Below are 19,813 nucleotides of genomic sequence, written 5' to 3' on the forward strand. Positions count from 1 at the left end.
CTCTCTCTCTCTCTCTCTCTCTCCCTCCATGTATTCCGGGATGAGCTTAGGACAAAGAGTGCCTTATTATATTTGTGTACACATACATGGGAGTGAACATTTTCCACATCACTGACCTGGCTTGTTTGGCTGTCCTTGGTTATGCAACCTCTCCGGGTGATTTTAACACTTTGCTTGCCAGGTGTCCCAAAGGTGCTTTTTTTCAGGAGGCAACTGGACCTTCTGGGGGTTTGTTTTTGAAGACGTTTCACTTCTCATCCAAGAAGCTTCTTCAGCTCTGACTGGATGGTGAAGAATAGAAGGATTTATACTCCTTGCAGACAGCTGGTCATTTGTCTTCTTTTAGAGAGTCGTGGAGGCCACTTGGAGGTTTACCTGTGTCTTCAGGGTCCCCTAAGTGGTGTGAATGGGTGTGGAGCCTTCTTGGCTGCAGGATGTCTTCTGCCCTGGGTCCCTTCCTTGTTGGAGACGGGCGCAGGCTGTTGGGGATGAGTCTGGGTTGTCTGAATCTCAAACTGAAGCGCAAACCGTTCCTGGAGTCTACGATGTTTTCTGGGAATCTGTTCATACTCCCGCCCCATTCGAAGGGTGTTCATCCCAAGGTGCATGGCTAAATGTCTCTGGAGAATCTCAGTCATCCAGGTCATGGTGTCAAAGGTGCTTTTTTTTCAGGAGGCAACTGGACTTTCTTGTTTTTCTTTGAAGACGTTTTGCTTCTCATCCCAGAAGCTTCTTCAGCTCTGGAGGATGGAAGGATTTATACTCCTTGCAGACCGCTGGTCATTTGCCCTCTTTTAGAGAGTCGTGGAGGCCACTTGGAGGTTCACCTGCGTCCTCAGGGTCACCTGAGCAGTGCAAATGGGTATGGAGCTGTCAGGAATATCAATCCACCATCCAGTCGGAGCTGAAGAAGCTTCTTGGAGTAGATGTGTCTTCAAAGGCAAAAAGTAGAAAGTCCATAGTTGCCTCTTGAAAAAAAAAGCACCTTTGGGACAATCGTAACCTGGAGGACTGAGAATTCCATAGACATTTCCTTGCCAGACCAATAATCCTGATTCTTTCCCAGGATGATCTGGGTTTTTCTGGAAAACAAAACAAAAAGTCAAGGTTAGGAGGGTGAAATGGTTCTTCCTGGAAGGGACAAGAGATTGTAAATTTTGATTCACCTGGAATGTGCAGCTTTTCATCATCTTGGTCCCCCCAATTTGTTGTTTTTTACAGCTCGGCTTCACCGACCTGAACTTGGCTGAATTCGCAGGCTCTGGCCTCACCGCCCGATGTTGCCTGTTGGAAGGATACGACACCAAGAACACCAGGCAGGACAATTCCATCTTGAAGGTAAGTCTGGAGGACCTTAGGATGGGGCTGATGGGCAGCGAGAGATGTGCTGGAGATGTCTTCACTAAAAAGTAGTAGCCCCGTAGTGAGATAGGTGGCAAATAAATTTAACAAAACGAATACAGGGTCGTTCTTAAAAGCCTCCAGTGATGGAGCACCCACAACTTCTGGAGGCAAGCCGTCCCGTTGATTAATTGTTCTCACAATGAAAAGATATTCCTCCTTAGTTCCAGGTTGCTTCTCTCCTTGATTCATTTCCATCCGTTGCTTCTTGTCCTGCCTTCAGATCCTCCTTGAGAGCCCCTGTGTTTTAATTTATTTATTTGGCTGGCTATATTTTTCCTTGCAGGTTGTTTTTCATGACTTTTCCTTCTCCCTCTCTCGTCTTCCTTCTTTGGCAGGTCACGATTGGCATGACCCTCTTATCCGGAGACCCTTGTTTCAAAACGTGAGTCTTTGGGGGAAGCTTAGAAACTTTTGGGGAAAGGGGCTTCAAAGGCCAGGCTATCTCTGTAGCTCTTGATGTCCTATCCTAAAACAAACCAAAAAACCCCCTCCTGCTGGTGACAACCACTAGCCTTGGATGGGGGAGATTGGAAAGGAGAACTGTAAAGAGGATCCAATCTGGCTTGGTCACCAGGAACAAAAGTTTTGTCTTCCGAGCTTTCGGACTTGTGCTGAAGCCCATCTGCAGGGAACTGTGACCGGGATAGTGATTAATATTTATACGTATCTATATGTAAGGGTATAGCTATATACATATGTTGTACATAGCGCGTTTCTATGTGCGCTATATAGGTGTACGCTTTTGAGAACAGGCAAGAGATTTCATTTTTAATAATAAAATAAAAAATGACAATAAATCTTATCATCTCATCCTATCTTATCTGTCAAGAGCATGCACAGTCTTATTGCGCGAGATAACCCAGGAGTAAACACAGTAAACAATGGTCTATATTACATGGTGGTTTATCACTTGCACTATCTACAATATCATACACCAAGAACAATTTACGTACACGTGCTAATACAGCAGGCTCCCACATGCAGCAGTTACAGCAAGGAAGCAGAAGAGAGAGCACACATCTGTGGCACCTTCCTTTTTATACAAAGCTCTTAAAGGGACACAGACCCTGCTGAGTAATTCCCGTCATTACATCATACATCTCACATTACATCAGCTGGTTAGCTTTTCAATCATTACCTTGACATTATCTTACCGTATCATCTTACCTTACCTTATCTATCTTATATCGTATCTTACCCCTCTAGCAGAGCGTGTGCTGTATGTGGTATTTATAGTGCCTGTTCTATGTGGCTTTTTAGGTGTTGATTGGGTTGTGTTGATGGCTGGCTTTTAAGTCATTGGCTTTTAAGATTGTTGGATGGGCAAGCACACAAACAGCCAGGGAAGTGGGAAACAAGCCCTTTACCACCAGCCTACCAAGCACTTAGGAGGCAAGGGCTGGGCCGCACAAGCAAACAACAGCCAGCAACTTACAAGCCATCCATCCACACCGCCCAATCCACATCTAAAAAGCCACACACACTACAAATACCACACACAGGCTAGCACACACTCTGTTAGAGAGAAGTTCTTTAAAGATGGGTTCCCCAGCGACTGACCCAGATTGGATCCTGCGACATTATCCTCAGACAGGTTTATTCGCCTGAATTTGTGAAAAGTAGATATATATATTTTTAATCGTCGAAAAAAGGAACAGGTGTGTGGCTGTTGACTGTGCAAAGAGGTGGCTGCCTGATTACCTGCCAGCAGAGCTCAGACATACCTGGCAGGGGTGTGGCATGCTTGTGGGCAAAGGGTGTTGGCAGTTCCATACCGGTAACCAAGGCAGCAGGAGAAGAAACAACCTGTTGCGTAGGCGGTTTTTGCAAGACTGACCTTGTCACCGGCACGGTTGAGGTCCTCCGACGTCAAACTGGAGTGTGAAGCTGTCAACGAAACACCTTGCTGGGAGCCCTGACTGGCTAGGGACCCTTTTCACAAGCCCCCTTCCCTTTTTTTTTCCAAAGGGGGGGGGAAGAAAAGAGGACATTTCAGCCTATTTCCAGATTGCCAAATCCGTTCGGTTTCCGGTGCCAGCTGGTACTTTTATTTCCCATCCTCATTCCGAGATTTCTGCTCTTGGGTTGGGTGGTTTGATTATATCCCCATTGTTTGATTTTGTTTTTATTCTGCCTTCCTCAAGAACTTTGCTTAAATTGGGGGGGGGCTTCCTGAAATGTCCCTCTTGTTCCATCTTCTGTTGTCTACCCAACTTTGACCTGGCTGGTTCTTTAATTATTGTATTTATTTGTTTGTATCCCCCTCTTTATTACTCACCGTCACCTGGTGATTGGCCCAGAGTCACCCAGCTGACTTTCATGGCTAAGGCGGGACTAGAACTCACGGTCTCTTGGTGATTGGCCCAAAGTCACCCAGCTGGCTTTCATGGCTAAGGCGGGACTAGAACTCACCATCTCCTGGTGATTGGCCCAGAGTCACCCAGCTGGCTTTCATGCCTAAGGCGGGACTAGAACTCACCGTCTCCTGGTGATTGGCCCAAAGTCACCCAGCTGGCTTTCATGCCTAAGGCGGGACTAGAACTCACTATCTCCTGGTGATTGGCCCAAAGTCACCCAGCTGGCTTTCATGGCTAAGGCGGGACTAGAACTCACCCTCTCCTGGTGATTGGCCCAAAGTCACCCAGCTGGTTTTCATGCCTAAATCAGAACTACAACTCACGGTCTCCCACTTTTTAGCCTGGTTTCCTTAGCCACTAGGTCAACACAGCTGTGCAAGATGGCCACCCCAGCCTTGTTCTAATAGTTTATTATAGTGAAATTTTTATTAGTTTTAATTATATGATATTATTATTACTTTTAGTATTAGTATTGTTTAACAATATGGATATTCTATTGTTTAATAATTAGGATACTAATTTCTTTATGTTTTAATTATTATTATTATAATATTTATGTTAAAGGTGAGTTAAAGCGCATTACGGACTTGGTTATTTATATAGTTGGTTAATGTTAGTTAGATTATGATTATTATATTTGTAACCCTGNGGGGGGGTTGGTTTTGGGGTTTATATTGTAACTTTTATAAAACTTTTCAATAAAAAAAAATAATAATAAAAAAATAAAAGTACGTTCTGGCTTTTCGCAGCCCGCCCTCCACCGCCAAATCCGTGGTCATCCCAGCACAAGACTCGAGCCTGCAGCTCAACTGCAAAGGGGAGGGAAACAGCCGGACTGTGACCCCCAGCACCAACGCAGCATCTTCGATCGGTTCTGTCCGTCAGAACAAGCCCAGGGCCACCATCCTGGGGTCAGGTATAAGCAAAGCATTTTTCCTGCCCTGCTGCCCAATTTGGGAGAGAAACGTTTAGCGACGAACGGAATTAAGGCACTTACATTGCTCCCCCCAAAAAGCAAAAAATGGGATCTAAATATTTAATAGCAATAGCACTTAGCACTTAGACTTATATACCGCTTTACGGTGCTTTACAGCCCTTTCTAAGAGGCTTTCATAGTCGTCCTGTTGCCCCCTAACAATTTGGGTCCTAATTTTACCAGCCTCGGAAGGATAGAAGGCTGAGTCAACCTTGAGCTGGTCAGGATCGAACTGTTGATAGTTGGCAGAGTATCTATCGCCACCACAGAGATAGATAGATAGATAGATAGATAGATAGATAGATAGATAGATAGATAGATAGATAGATAGATAGATAGATAGATATAGAGACAGACAGACAGACAGAGACAGAAAGACAGACAGACACTGTAGATAGATAGATAGATAGATAGATAGATAGATAGAGTAGATATAGATAGATAGATAGATAGATAGATAGATAGATAGATAGTGTAGATATAGATAGATAGATAGATAGATAGATAGATAGATAGATAGAGACAGACAGACAGACAGACAGACAGACAGACAGACAGACATAAAGTATTTAATATTTAATATAGATAATAGAGATATAGATAGATAGATAATAGAGATAGATAGACAGAGAGACAGATAGAATCAGAGTCAGCCTATTTGCCCGCAACAATCTGGGTCCTCACTTTACCGACCTCGGAAAGATAGAAGGCTGAGTCAATCATGAGCTGATCAGGATTGAACTGCTGGCAGTCGGCAGTCAGCAGAATTCACCTGCAATACTGCATTCTAACCACTGCGCCACCATGACTAATAGCACTGGTTTAGACCATTCAGTTCCCTTATTTCACTTGATGGGAAAAGATGGACAGCTCGGCAGTTCATCCTTCTGATTTTTTTTCCCTTTTCCAGGGGTTTTGGAAGAACCGGACCAGAACTTATCAAGTCCAGAAGAAGTGTTTCATTCTGGACACTCGCGAAATTCAAGCTATGCCAGCCAGCAATCCAAAATCTCTGGTCAGTGTCCATTCCGCCAAGACCTGGGTTTTCATGAGCCAATCTAAGCGATGCTCCCATTTCTAAGGGTCTTGTGGCCTTTTTTTCCAGGCAGAACCAAACTTAAAACAAAACAATAAAACGAGACCAACGTAATAGCCATTTTTTAAAAAAAGTTATTTTTTTTTTAAAACCCACCTAAACCAGCAAGAGGGTTTTTATTTTCTTTTTATTGGGGTGGCAATGTTTAATAAATGCAGGTAAGTCCTTGACTTAAGAGCATTCATTTATGGCATCCATATAGGATAATGAATCCTTCCAAATTTTGTGTGTGTGTGTGTGTATCTTTCTATCATGCATATTTGAAACACTAATTTTTATTCCTAGTTTTGTTTTGGATTGTATATTTTTTTTAGTTTTTACTTGGGGGTCGTTGAGGATCGGGTTTGGCATACAAATTAAATATTTTTTAAAAAACAATAATATTTATTTCATCTAGCTAAGCCGGGAAGAAATGTCAGTTTGTTTTTAAAAATTGGGTGTTTAATAGATAAATACCTACTATTGCTGCAAATTTGGGATACTCACAGCCCTTCAAGGCATTGTGATGGAGTTGCTGTTAAATGGGGAGGGAGGTGGCTAAATGCAGGTAGGATTCATTTATTCTACATGATAATCGGTTTATCTTGTTAGTTGTGAAGACTAAAGATCACCTCTGCAGGGAAGGTAGTTTGTTTTCAAATCTCAGGTAACGTCAGAAGGTGTATATGGAGATTCTCAGTCATCCAGGCCATGGTTGTCCCAAAGGTGCTTTTTCAGGAGGCAACTGGACTTTCTTGTTTTTCTCTGAAGACGTTTCACTTCTCCTCCAGAAGCTTCTTCAGCTCTGACTGGATGGTGGGGAAGGGAAGGATTTATACTCCTTGCAGACAGCTGGTCATTTGCATTCTTTTTGAGAGTCTTTAAGGCCACTTGGAGGTTTACCTGTGTCCTCAAGGTCACCCGAGTGGTGCAAATGGGTGTGGAGCCTTCTTGGCTGCAGGATGTTTTCTGTGACACAATAGGACACAAATAAACCTCCAAGTGGCCTCAACGACTCTCTAAAAGAAGGCAAATGACCAGCTGTCTGCAAGGAGTATAAATCCTTCTATTCCCCACTATCCAATCAGAGCTGAAGAAGATTCTTGGAGGAGAAGCGAAACGTCTTCAGAGAAAAACAAGAAAGTCCAGTGGCCTCCTGAAAAAGCACCTTTGGGATATCAGAAGAGGTAGAAGAGGTATGTCTCCCATCTCCTGGTAAGGTGCTTCAGATGTTCTTCTGGTGGGGAACAAAATGCTGGATTCGGATGGTTCCTGGCTTGACCATCAAGATTGTCCTGATATTCTCATTTGTAGGATACAGCACCGAGCACTCCAGATCGTCCAGCCTGTCGGACCTGACCCACCGCCGGAACACGTCCACCAGCAGCAGCGCCTCGGGAGGTCTCAGCATGACGGTTGAATGCCCGGAGGGCGAACGGGAACACAGGTTGGAGAAGCCCCCGAGACCCCCCAGACCCAACCTTTTGTCGGACAGATCTTCTCGGTAGGTACCCTTAAGCTGGACTCACGGAGGAAACATCTCTTCCATCCTTGGAAGAGGGGGATTTGTCGCCTATTTCCCCCCGTTTGTTTGCTTGTTTTTAATCCTTTCTTTGTTCACTTCTTTCCCTGCAGGAGGAAAAAGGATTCTGTAGAAAGCCATCCCACCTGGGTGGACGACACTCGGATCGACGCAGGTGACATCGTGGAGAAGATCATGCAAAGTCAGGATTTCACCAACGTCAGCAACACTGAAGGTGAGAACGTCTCCCCTCCTAAGGAAGCTTTTGCCCCCTTTTCCTTCACTCCTTGTGCAGCCTTCCAACTTCCACCACCTGGAAGCCTGCCTTGAACTTCATCTCCCAGAATTCCTAAGCCTTGGTTGGGGGATTCTGGGGTGCAGAGGCCAAACCCCTGCTCATGTGTCAGGCACAAGCAACCCAAGCCACTCGTAAGTAGCTGAAGAAAGCAACTTTATTGCTTTCTGCCTGAGTTACAAGAATCAGAATCAGAATAGAGCTGGAAGGGACCTTGGAGGTCTTCTAGTCCAACCCCCTGCTCAAGCAGGAGGCCCTATACCATTTCAGACAAATGATTGTCCAATCTCTTCTTAAAATCCTTGAGTGATGAAGCACCCACAACTTCTGGTGGCAAGCTGTTCCACTGGTTAATTGTTCTCACTGTTAGGAAGTTTCTCCTTAATTCCAGGTTGCTTCTCTCCTTGATTAGCTTCCATCCATTGTTTCTTGTCTTGCCTTCTGGCGCTTTGGAAAATAGGTTGACCCCCCCTCTTCTTTGTGGCAGCCCCTCAAATACTAGAAGACAGCTATCATGTCCCCCCTAGTCCTCCTTTTCTGTAGACTGGCCATCCCCAAATCCTGCAACCGTTCTTCATATGTTTTAGTCTCCAGGCCTTTGATCATCTTAGTTGCTCTTCTCTGCACTTTTTCCCCAAGTCTCCACATCTTTTTTTGTAACGTGGTAACCATAACTGGATGCAGCATTCCAGGTGTGGCTCTACTAAGGCTTTACAAAGCGGTACTAACACTGCACGTGAATTTTCCCAAGAGTGCTTGCCTTCCCTTGAATATGACCAGATAAGGCTTCGTGGATCTTGGACGAGGTCAAGCTTATGCCTCTTGCGAGTGCGCAAGGATTCCAAGCTAGGCACCTGCTTGACCCCTCCTTCCAGCCTCGCTGGCATTTTCCCCAACATCTTTTTCATAAAAGACTAAAACATTGACCTCCTGGATATCGTTTTTTGTCTTCCAGATAGTAATCTGAGGCTGTTTGTGAGCCGAGATGGCACAACTACGCTAAGTGGGATACAGCTAGCAAACAGGTAGGGTCCTGGAACAGTTGTTTTTTCAATACTTTTTTGAGTTTAAGCCTCATTTCTAGGAGGAATGCAGGCCTTTCAAAGCATAACTTGGTAATATTTAGAGTCCCGATTTCTTAGTTTAAGTTGAAAGCTCTTCCTTTTGTTCTTTTCAACCAGATTCTTCTGTCACAGTGTTTCTCTCCTCCCTTTTTCTCCCGCAGAGTCTCGTCCGGAGTCTACGAGCCCGTGGTCATTGAAACCCATTAAATGTGAACTAGATGGGTACCCCAGATGGGAACCTGTCCCAGCAGGTTGTCCTTTCCTCCCCACCCCATCGATTTTTCCTCTCTTTATTTCTTTTTAATCTTCTCTGCACATAACATTCCGGGCAGGACTTCTCAAATTTTTTTTTTGGGAATCCAAGCACTCCTTACCTGCCCAGAGGTACTCCACAAACAGGCACTTTACGTTGGGTCTGGAAAGATAACCGTCGACCATATGCGGAAGGGCGGGATCAACCGTCCTGCCCCTTGCAACGGCTCCCTTGGAGGGACAGCAACTCAGGACAACAACTCTTGTGCCGAGCACCACGGCTCAGTTTGATGGCTTTGGTCATTCCTGTCCCCACCACCAAGTTACACCACTGTGAACACTTCCCTCTCGCGCTCCTGTCCCAAGAGAAGCTCAGATTGGAAAGGTTGCTAGTCATGACCGTCGCAAAGATTGAACCGTTGGTTCATCCACATCTGCTTTCTCGCATTTATCCCTCCAAGGGCTGATACCCAAGGAATGAAGGCCCAGCTATGTCACCGCTCTGATCCGGAGGTCCTCCGTAAACTTTGTCTTTCATAGGAAACCGCTTGTGTGTTTTGGGCCTCGGAAACCCTCTTTCAAGCATCCATGAGCCATGGGAAGCTTTGAAGATGCTGAGTGCAGTTCGGGTTCTAGTTTGAGATCCTCCTTCTACTGCAGGACAAGGAAGGGGGATGATCTTGGCCAGCTACCATGCAAGGCGACACTTGAAGAACCTCAGATGGGTCCAGGAAAAAGCTTCGGTTTTCCTCAGTGGGAACCGCTGTTGACTTTTTCATTTTTTTTTAAAAAAAGTTCTTTTGGGTAACACACAGTCACTGCAGCCAGGTGAGGGGTGAGGAGAGCCCCAAGCCTGTTGGGTTTCTGTTTTTGCTTGGTGATACAGTAGAAAAATATTCCGTATCGGTCCCAACATCATTGCCTTCTCGATGCAAAACACGTTGGGTTAGGATTCTCCTCGGTTGGGATTTGATTTGAAACAGAGCCATTGAGCCTTGAGAAGGTTTCCTCCTGTCCAAGCATGGTGGAGAAGGTTCCATCACAAGAGACCAAAATGTTCTCCAGTCGCTTGCTTTCTTGCTTTCTCATAGAGCGTGTGGAGTCCAAACTCCGTAAGCAATGAAATGAGGGTAGCATCATCAGAATTCACTGCTCAACTGGATGTCCTCAACTGGGTTCTACCACATTCAGAAAGCGTGGGGGGAGATTCCTGGATTTGTCTTTCCATCGGATTGATGCTTTATGGCCCTCTCCACCCAACTGCTGAGATTTGTGTAGGAAATGAGCGAGTTTCAGGGCCCGGTACAGAAGCGGTGAAGCTGTGAACTGGTTTTCCCCATGTTGCATTCTTACGTTGGTCTTCCCCAAGCTACATCTAGAAGACCCAGAGCTTTGTTCCTGTGCAGTTTCATCCTACACATTGGGTGTCCCCCACCCTTCACTTGTTGCTTTTGGAGGTGGGGGAAAGACTCAGGTTTTTCCCATTTCAAGAAAGTAGCTTGGCCTTGGTGTAGGCATCAATTGAGTGTGGACACACACACACATTTCACTTGGTTTAGTAATGGCTTGGGGGCATCATCTTCCCCACATGCCCTTTAGACTACTAACTGCTCTAAAACAAGAGTGTGCAAATGGAATTCAGAACAGGATCAGGAATTGGGGAGAGGGGCACATGGACCTCACAGGGCAGGCCTGTGGTCCTTTGAGTGGTAGCAAGGTAGTCACTGGGCGAGGATCTGCCAAACGTTGGGTTCTCCACCCAACCACTGACCAGAACGTTCCTTTCCTATCTCAGCTGAGCTAGCCAAGGGTTGTATGAGTTGAAGACTCCAACCCAGCTCAAGGCCACTGTGTTGAGCAGATCAGAGTGCCTCAAACTCTCCCTGATTGTCCCTGACCGATTGTCCCAGACCGATCCTTCAGGAAAAGGGGAAACTTGGGGAAGGTCTAGAATCTCCAGGATAGATCTGGAAAACTCCATCTGGAAGTCGGTGGCCTTGTGAAATCCTTTCACCATCATGACAGAAGAGGTCCTCCAGAGCTTTTCTAACAGGGCCATCACGATTCAGGTGTGTGTTTGCTAAGAAGGACCTGGTGAATTGGAAGAAGCCGAAGCTTCTTGAGATACCCCTGTTGGTCTCCAGTGGCCTGTCCCACCACGAATGGGTGAAGCGGTAGATCTTGTTATTATTTTTCCCTGGTGGGCAAATTCTGCTGTTTTTAAGACGGTGGTCACAGCCAGCCCAGCACTATCTGGGACAATTAACCTAGAGATGCCATTTGGAAAATGGTTTTCATTTGACCTTCTTACACCACGGTTAACCTTCTTTCTCCTCCCCTTTTGATTTTGAAATATATTGATTTTTTTGTTGTTGTTGATCAACCCAGCAGGCTGGTGTATGTTGTGAATTTTGGAGGGGGGGTGTTAAATCATTGTTTCATTGCTTATAGTATCTGTCGGGTTCTGCTTATTGGGCTTTGTTTTATAATTATGTCTAACTTGAGCAGAGAGGGATGGCAACCAACTAGAGCTTCGATGTCTCTAAGTTTCTCGCTGGCTGCCTTCCTTCCGCTTTTGGGATGTTCAGCACTCGCCCATCCAACTGGGATCAAAGAACCAAGATCCGGTGAAACATCGGAATGGCACCAAGGCCCAAGCCGTGAACTCAGCTAGGAAGATAGCACAGCTGGATTCTGTTCTCCTTCCGTGCACGGTGCCAAATCTGTAGACTTTATTTTGGGCTTGCAGAAAACCTCTGGATCTTTTGAGCCAAAGTTCTCAGAGAATAGCGACGAGACCGTGAGAGTAATGTTCATTTTCGATGAAAAGTTTTACAAAGTAGTGGCAGACAAAAATGTCTATTTTGGTGCAAACTAGCCATTTTCTCAGTTTCCCCCCCAAGCGCCTGCTCTATTCTCTTCAGAAAATTTATTCCCTATTTTTTTTATTAACACTTCTTTGTTTTTTAATGGTTTGGGCCTCTGCAGTGACCCAAATGGCTTGCTTGCTGCTGCTTCTTTTTTTTAATTACGCTTCCTTCTGCAGTTAAATCTTCCCCTTTGGACAAAATAAAAGTTTTAAAAGGAGAAAAAAAAAAACTTGATCGAGGCAGCTGGGCTGTACTCAAGATTGTGAAGCCTCTGGAAGGTGATTCCTCCCATCTTGCTAGGTACGGATCAGGATGTCCCCTCCTGGAGAGGGGGATCCAACGGAGAGCAGATCTCTCCTTCACGTGATCTCAGGAGCTGTTAAAAGAAAACGCCATTTTCCTGTAATCAACCCTTCAAGTTGGCTATCCTTGTTTCTTACGCTCTGTGGACGGAGCTGGTCTCTTAGAGGCACAATAATTTCTCTTGACAACCCAAACTTTGTGGCTGTCCAGTTCTTCCCCCTGGAAAAAAAATATAGCCAACTTCCAAGCTGCATAACGTTCCCTCTTCCCTCCCCAGCTTCTAAGGATAAAAATCCTTTCGCCGTGTCTCCAAAATAAGGTGAACCTGGAATGTAAAAAAAAGAATAAACTCGAAATTCTTCACCGTGACGTTTTCTTAAAAAAAAAAATTCCGTTGCTTTTTAAGCCCATATTTTTCAGGGGGTTGAAAGAAAAAGAGAGAGAGAAGAGATCGCGTTTTATTTTCTTGGAAAGCGAATTTTAAGAGAGTTCGAAAGGCACACCGCGATTTATATTCAGATATTTCTATAGCAGGAAAGATATTTTTGGAAGAGAGAGAGAGAAAAAAAACTAAAAAACCAAAACAGGACTATGCAAAATTTAAAGGTAAAGAATTGCCAGGAGAGATAGTTTTGATGTGTTCTGAACTTTTGAAATCTGAAAGTAGATTAAAACTGAAATCCATTTATAGAAAAGATTTTTTTTTTCTTCCTTCCACTGACCCCTGCTGATCCATTTTCAAATATATTTTCAAAAAGTGTTGGGCCCAGAGAAGAATCAGTCATAGATCTGCATATTCCCCGTTTTAACTCGTTCTTCTAGTATTTATCCTTTTTTGTATTGAATGCTGTGCTGTCTTTGATTCAACCAGTCTTGTTTTGTATTCTTTGTTATCTGGTTCCTGATGTAGAGAAGCCACAGTTATAAAAAGAAGAAAAATCACTATAAAATCAAATGTCGTAATGGTTTTTTTTGGGGGGAAATAAAGGTTGGGTTTTCTTTGGTACATCACAACGAGCGTCTGTGCTGTTCTTTTCGTTTCTCCTTGTCGAAATCTTGACACGTACACACCTCTCAAATGGATGCCATCAACAAGTTTGTTTCCTTGAAGTTGATATAGCCGCTCCAACTACAAAACGAGCAGCATATAAATTTCAGAAATAAATCTAGAACTGGTTTGCTGTTGCCGTCTTCCAATATGTTTTGTTTACCTAACCTGGCCTTTCCTGGTGGTATCCCATCCAGTAATGGATCACATCCACTTCTGTATATTTTGATATTTTTTGCATCGTTATTTTGGCTAATCCACTTTAATTAATACCCTATTTCTTGGCCAAAATGGTTGGAAAATCAAGGTTTTGTCCTTACCCTTACAAAGATGTAGCAGGAGAGGAAAAAGGGTGGGGAGGGAGGAGGAAACTTCAGTTTCAAATCATCTGCAGGCTATTAAGTTATTTGAACTTATCTGTGGGATACTAAGTTAAGGAAGGCTGCCCTAGCCTCTTCTGAGAATTGCGAGCATGCCACCCAACTAAGAATCGGAATTAAGGAAAACTGCAGTTAACCCATTGTGAATTTGCCAGGTCAAAATGGAAAACCTGTTCTCATTTAAATATTTCCATAAAATTAAAATATAGACCCTACAAAATGAAATATAGACCCTACAAATTTGGGACATGCCACACATCCACCACACATTGAACTATAAAGCAAAAATGTTTTGGTTTTTTAACCTGTGTTTTTCTACAAGTGTTTCTCAACCATGGCAAACCAAAGATGGGTAGATCAAATTCCAGAATTCTGGGAGTTAAATATTGCCAAAGTTGAGAAACTAAAGACATTTGGGGCACGGGGCAAAAAGAATTAAGATTTTTTTTATGACTATTGTACAAAAGGCCTTCTGTTCATCACACAAAAAGGGAAAGTAATGGTTACATGTCTTCCCAAGTGTGCTATTTTTTTTTGCTTTCCAGAGAAGGGTGCAGTGAGTTGCACACGTATAAACGCACCCCTGTACACACCCAAAGGCCCGGATAGAGTAAAACTGGTCATGCAATTGTCTACTGCTTTTTTAAAAAAATAAATAAATAAATTAGAATTTAGGGTTGGAAAGCATGAATGCAAATTGGGACAGCGGCTGAATTTCTGCAACCCGGATTTCCAAGAACGCCATACCCAAAAAACGAGACGACGGTGCAATGCCAGATTCATCTGAATGCGCTCTCCAAATTTCCACGCAACCTCCGCTGGGAGAAGCTAAAACCAAAAGTATGAAAAACAAAAGGAGGGGGGAAGCCAACTTAGGATCCATATTAAAACAGCAATTGATCCATTTTGAAGACTCCCACCACCCTTCCTGCAAGACCACCGTGCAAAACGTCTATTTTCCTATTAACCACAACCCTATAAGGTAGACTGCACACACACACACACAAACGGTGACCAAAAGTATGAAAAACAAAAGGGGGGGAAGCCAACTTAGAATCCATATTAAAACAGCAAATGATCCATTTTGAAGACTCTCACCACCCTTCCTGCAAGACCACCGTGCAAAACGTCTATTTTCCTATTAACAACAACCCTATAAGGTAGACTGCACACACACATACACACACAAAAACGGTGACTTTCACCCTCTAAAACAGTGTTTCTCAACCTTGACAATTTTAAGGCATGTGGACTTCAACTCCCAGAATTCCACAGCCAGCATTGCTGGCTGTGGAATTCTGGGAGTTGAAGTCCACATGCCTTAAAATTGTCAAGGTTGAGAAACACTGCTCTAAAATATCTAGACAGTTGGAAAAAAAACTGCATCACATTTCCCCAGGCTTCTTCCACTGATCAGCTTCCCCCACCCCTCAATTAAAAAAAATAAATTAAAACAAGCCTGGAATCAACCCTGATTGATAGCTTCAAACTCCACTATTGAATAAGTCTACGTTTCAGGAAGTCCAGTGTGGCTAACATGGGTTTGCCTCTCTAGCACTTCCCTCTGGACTGAACTCTACTGCCCGTGGGAGGTTTCGCACGCCCTCTCTAGCTTCTGATTGGCCAGCGTGGACGGAAGTAGGTCATCCTTGGCCAGATCACAGAGCAAAGTTGCAGAAGGGCGAGGTGGGATTGGCAAGTTGCAATGGTGAGGCTCGGTTTTTTTGCAAAAAGGGGGGGATTCTTTGATTTTTGCAAAAGGGGGGAGTCCCCTTTTTTTGTTGCTATCTTTTGCACAGCAATTGCAAAAAGGCGCAGCGCTTTTGTGTTAAGTGTGCGGTTTGTTTATTGTTAATTTATTTTATATATATATATTTTTAAATTGAGTTGCCTGTTTCGCTTTGGCTGCTACACTGTCTCCGGTTGTTGTTTGCCTTCAAAGCGCAAAAAGGTTGCAAAACCCTCGCAGGGTTTTTGTTTTTTTTAATTTTTTTATTTTGTGCATTTCGTTTATTTACTTTGCAAGAAGTAAATAAATCTGAAGAAATAGCAATAGCTTGTATAACGCCGTTTGCTTCCCGAATCCTGCTTATTGAATGGAGCCCGGAGATCTGGTATTTATTCTCAAGCTCCCTTTTCTATTTTTGGAATGAAATAAAACATTTCTTCTGCTTTGTTTTGTTTTGCTTCCAGGCCACAGTGAGTGACCAATTCGTTGGGTATGGCTTGGTGACCTTCAGCTTGGTTCTCTTCGCCTACTACACCGTCTGGATAATCGTCTTGGTACGTACGTCCAGAGTTTTCTCCAGCATTTGATTGATTATGTGCCATCAAGTTGTGGGCGTTTTTTTTCCCTCCTAACAACAAATCGATTAATTGATTGATCTCCACGATGATCTATCCCTGACCTCTTCTTTCAAGTCTCCCAGCAACGCCTCCATCACCACTGGAACTGAATCCATCCATCCACCTTGTAGCGGTCATCATCTTCTATTTCCTTCCACTTTTCCCTGCATTAGGGCCCTTTCCAAGCAACTTCAAGTTTACCGTGTGTGTGTGTGTGTGTGTGTGTGTGTGTGTGTGTGTGTGGGAGAGAGAGAGAGAGAGAGAGAGAGAGAGAGAGAGAGAGAGAGGGATAAGGATGGATGGATAGATGGACGGACATAGAGATAGATTAGATAGATGATTGATTGATAGATAGATGATAGACAAGAATAGACAGACACAGACAGATAGATGATAGACAAGAATAGACACAGATAGATAGATAGACAGACAGACAGACAGACAGACAGATAGATAGATAGATAGATAGATAAGAATAGACAGACACAGATAGATAGATAGATAGATAGATAGATAGATAGATAGATAGATAGATAGATAGATAGATAGATAGATAGACAAGAATAGATAGAAACAGACAGATAGATAGATGATAGACAAGAATAGACAGACACAGACAGACAGACAGACAGACAGATAGATAGATAATCTGTCGTCTTAAACAGCAATGAACAATCCGATTCCCCTTCACATGTTGAGGGATGAGAAGACCCAACAATTTAACTTATTCATTTATTAAATTTCTCCCCTCTCCATCTGACTTAAGTGACTCTGGATCATTTACTGCCACATAATAAAACCATATAAATCTATGAATACAAGCCAAGCTTTAAAATGTAGCTTATGAGGAGGTCCTGGTTGCTCTCTGAGCTCCGTTGTTTTCTTGCAGACGTTTCACAACCCAACTAGGTGACATCATCAGTGCTAGGGAGTGGGCTTTGCAGGGAGGTGGAGGAAGAAGACTGGGGGGGGGTCCTTTGTGCTCTCTGAGCTCTGTTGTTTTCTTGCAGACGTTTCACAACCCAACTAGGTAACATCATCAGTGCTAGAAGGAGGGGGGGTTTGCAGGGAGGAGGAGGAGGAGGACTGGGGGATCCTTGGTGCTCTCTGAGCTTGGTTGTTTTCTTGCAGACGTTTCACGACCCAGCTAGGTGACATCATCAGTACTAGAAAATCAACCCAACGTTGGTCTTTTTCCAGCAGCCACAACTGTGCCAATCTATTACCTACAGAAGGCGCTTTAACACCACTTTGCCTTATTAGCATATAAATTTAATAAATAATAATAAGACAAGTTACTAAACTTCAGGGGCCTGTGGAAAGGTTGCCCTTTGCTCCCGGCTGATACATTTTCTGTTCCTCCTCAGCCCTTCACGGAGAGTGATCACCTCATTCACAAGTACTTCCTACCCCGAGAATATGCAGTGATCATCCCTGTGGCGGCCGGACTGGTGTTGCTGCTTTTTATTGGTGAGTTTCATCCCAGATTGGGGGGTGGGGGGGAGCTGCTGGCCAACCGGGGGCTTGAAAGAAGATAAGACATCTTTGAGAATGCTCCGTAGATTGGTTAGGAGGTCTTCCTTGCTTCCTTCTTTCTCCTTCGCCTGATCTGCCCCGCAAGAGCATCAACTTTTAATATTTTATATTATTTATTTAAAAAGTTTATCTAGTCACCACCTTGCAGGACACAACCCTGGGCGGCCAGAACAGCAGATCAAAACCTAAGGAATAAAACGGATAGGAAAGGAAAGGAAAAAAAGAAAGAAAAGTAGACCCCCAACTCATAATTAGATCCATTCATCTCTTCAATCCTTACTGTCCCAATGTTTGGTTGGCTGTTTAGAATAGGAATAGAATAGAGCTGGAAGGGACCTTGGAGGTCTTCTAGTCCAGCCCCCTGCTCAAGCAGGAGAACCTATACCATCTCAGACAAGTGACTGTCCAGTCTCTTCTTAACAATCTCCAGTGATGGAGCGCCCACGATTTCTGGTGGCAAGCTGTTCCACTGGTTGATTGTCCTCACTGTTAGGAAGTTTCTCCTTAATGCCAGGTTGCTTCTCTCTTTGATCAGTTTCCAACCATTGTTTCTTGTCCTGCCCTCTGGTGCTTTGGAGAATAGTTTGACCCCCTCTTCTTTGTGGCAGCCCCTCAAATACCGGAATACTGCTATCATGTCTCCCCTATTTCTTCTTTTCTTTAGACCAGCCAAACCCAAGTCCTGCAGCCGTTCTTCGTATGTTTTGGTTTCCAGGCCTTTGATCCTCTTAGTTGCTCTTCTCTGAACTTTTTCCAAACTCTCAACATCTGTTTTGTGATGTGGTGACCAAAATTGGCTGCAGTATTCCAGGTGTGGGCTTACTAAGGCTTCACAAAGCGGTGCTAGTCCTTCGCGTGATCTTGAGTCTATCTTTTTTTTATCTTGTTTGCGTTTTAATTCGGCATCCCTCTCTTTCCCGTGACCATGGGTCCACCTTGGGTGCATTTTTTAACAGGTAACCCTCGACTTGACGAACGCAATTGCGGCCCAAATTTCCTGTTGCTAAGTGAGACGTTGGTCAAGTGAATTTTGCCCCATTTTGCGACCTTGCTGCCGCCGCCGTTAACGAAATCGCTGCAGTTGATAAGTCAGTAACCCGGTTGTTACGGGAATCCGGCTTCCCCCATTGATTTTGCTTGTCAGACGGTCGCAAAAGGGGATCACGTGACACTGCGAACGTCGTAAATACGAGTCAGTGGCCGAGCGTCCGAATTTTGATCGCGTGACCTCAGGGATGCCGGAACGGTCGTAAGTGTGAAAAACGGTCATAAGTCACTTTTTTCCCATGCCGTTATAACTTCGGTCACTAAATGAACTCGTTGCCAGTTGAGGACCATGCCTGGATTTTATTCTTCTGTGCTCCCTTGCTTTGGCCAGGCAGTGGAAGGTTTTTTGACTTTCTTTCTGTGTCTCCTCTAGGAACTTTTATCACCGTCGTGATGTGGAAGAATCCGAAATCGGAAAAAAAGTCCGCTTGAAAAGGGAAGATGGGAGATCATCTCAGGGATCCTGTTTTAGCCAAGCCTGGAAAGAAATTTTGGGAGCCAGGGTTGATTCCCACCATCCCCACCCCGTACAGATCTGGACAGAGTTTCCAAACTGTGAACCGAAGAGATTTAATCCGGAGAGATCTCACGATGTATGCGACCGGATCTGAAATCCCAGAGCAAGGGTTTCACCCGATCTCTTTTCTTAGGGTCCAAATTTAGCTCTGGAAAGTCGACAAGGACTGAAGTTTAGCGGGGCCCATTTGTAGTTGTGTTTTTGTGGGGGGGAGGGTTTCCTGCTTTTTTCCTGCATAATATCATGTGGCTTTGTGGCGCTTTGACTTTTCCAGATTGCATTTTTCTACAGCCGCTCAAATTTGTAAACGCGCTGCTGACGGATGGTAGATCCGTCCAGAATTGCCCGTCGGTTTTCCAGCATAGGGAGAAATCTCTTCTTGTCTCAGATTTGTTATTCTTTTTTTTTTTTAATTTATGTCTCCAGCCACGTGACCATCGAGATCACGTTAATGCGTGCCCAGATTTTTATTCTTATTTTTTTCAATGTACAATGCAAGTGGAGATTGGAAACTTCTAATGACCCAGTTAAACGGTCATTAAAAATACGGTCCACCTCCTTTTTCCTAGAATGGTTTAAAAAAAAATAAATAACACTTCAAAAAAACTTGTTCAGAAGTTTCTTTTTAACTCACAGGCATCCTCTGCTGGTTTCTTGGATAAATCTCAGAAAAATTTTAATTGTTTTCTGGCTGAAGCTGATCAAGTCATTACAGCACTGCTCTCTAATTAGTTCACTGCCTGGAAAGGCGTAGATTATATTTGTAATTACTGTTTAACTGGGTCATTCCAAGTTTCCAAGCTTCGTTTTCACTGCACTTT

The 19,813-nt window shown here is 44.0% G+C and overlaps 2 protein-coding genes across 2 annotated transcripts; both read left to right on the forward strand.

Annotated features, from left to right (window-relative positions):
- Window positions 1-1,227: 1,227 nt before the first annotated feature.
- On the forward strand, window positions 1,228-8,959 carry LOC107298946 (protein FAM102A). The gene is made up of 8 exons (XM_015828303.1): window positions 1,228-1,338; window positions 1,740-1,786; window positions 4,511-4,677; window positions 5,648-5,752; window positions 7,127-7,316; window positions 7,448-7,569; window positions 8,585-8,654; window positions 8,855-8,959. The coding sequence occupies exons 2-8, from the start codon at window positions 1,752-1,754 to the stop codon at window positions 8,898-8,900; spliced, it is 735 nt and encodes a 244-aa protein (XP_015683789.1). The 5' UTR covers window positions 1,228-1,338; window positions 1,740-1,751; the 3' UTR covers window positions 8,901-8,959.
- Window positions 8,960-15,202: 6,243 nt separating this feature from the next.
- On the forward strand, window positions 15,203-19,675 carry DPM2 (dolichyl-phosphate mannosyltransferase subunit 2, regulatory). The gene is made up of 4 exons (XM_015828298.1): window positions 15,203-15,254; window positions 15,740-15,829; window positions 17,260-17,362; window positions 18,849-19,675. The coding sequence occupies exons 1-4, from the start codon at window positions 15,252-15,254 to the stop codon at window positions 18,905-18,907; spliced, it is 255 nt and encodes an 84-aa protein (XP_015683784.1). The 5' UTR covers window positions 15,203-15,251; the 3' UTR covers window positions 18,908-19,675.
- The last annotated feature ends 138 nt before the right edge of the window (window positions 19,676-19,813 follow it).

Source organism: Protobothrops mucrosquamatus, unplaced genomic scaffold (assembly GCF_001527695.2).
Source record: "Protobothrops mucrosquamatus isolate PMUCROS unplaced genomic scaffold, P.Mucros_1.0 scaffold4388, whole genome shotgun sequence".
Classification (NCBI taxonomy): domain Eukaryota; kingdom Metazoa; phylum Chordata; class Lepidosauria; order Squamata; family Viperidae; genus Protobothrops; species Protobothrops mucrosquamatus.

Bases quoted from the DNA above. Each gene is read 5' to 3' on its own strand.
- LOC107298946 (XM_015828303.1), top strand. From the start codon at position 1,752: ATGACCCTCTTATCCGGAGACCCTTGTTTCAAAAC. The intron at 5,753-7,126 runs GTCAGTGTCCAT...TCTCATTTGTAG, and splicing joins CCAGCAATCCAAAATCTCTG to GATACAGCACCGAGCACTCC. The intron at 8,655-8,854 runs GTAGGGTCCTGG...TTTCTCCCGCAG, and splicing joins GGGATACAGCTAGCAAACAG to AGTCTCGTCCGGAGTCTACG.
- DPM2 (XM_015828298.1), top strand. The intron at 15,830-17,259 runs GTACGTACGTCC...GTTCCTCCTCAG, and splicing joins CCGTCTGGATAATCGTCTTG to CCCTTCACGGAGAGTGATCA. The intron at 17,363-18,848 runs GTGAGTTTCATC...TGTCTCCTCTAG, and splicing joins GGTGTTGCTGCTTTTTATTG to GAACTTTTATCACCGTCGTG.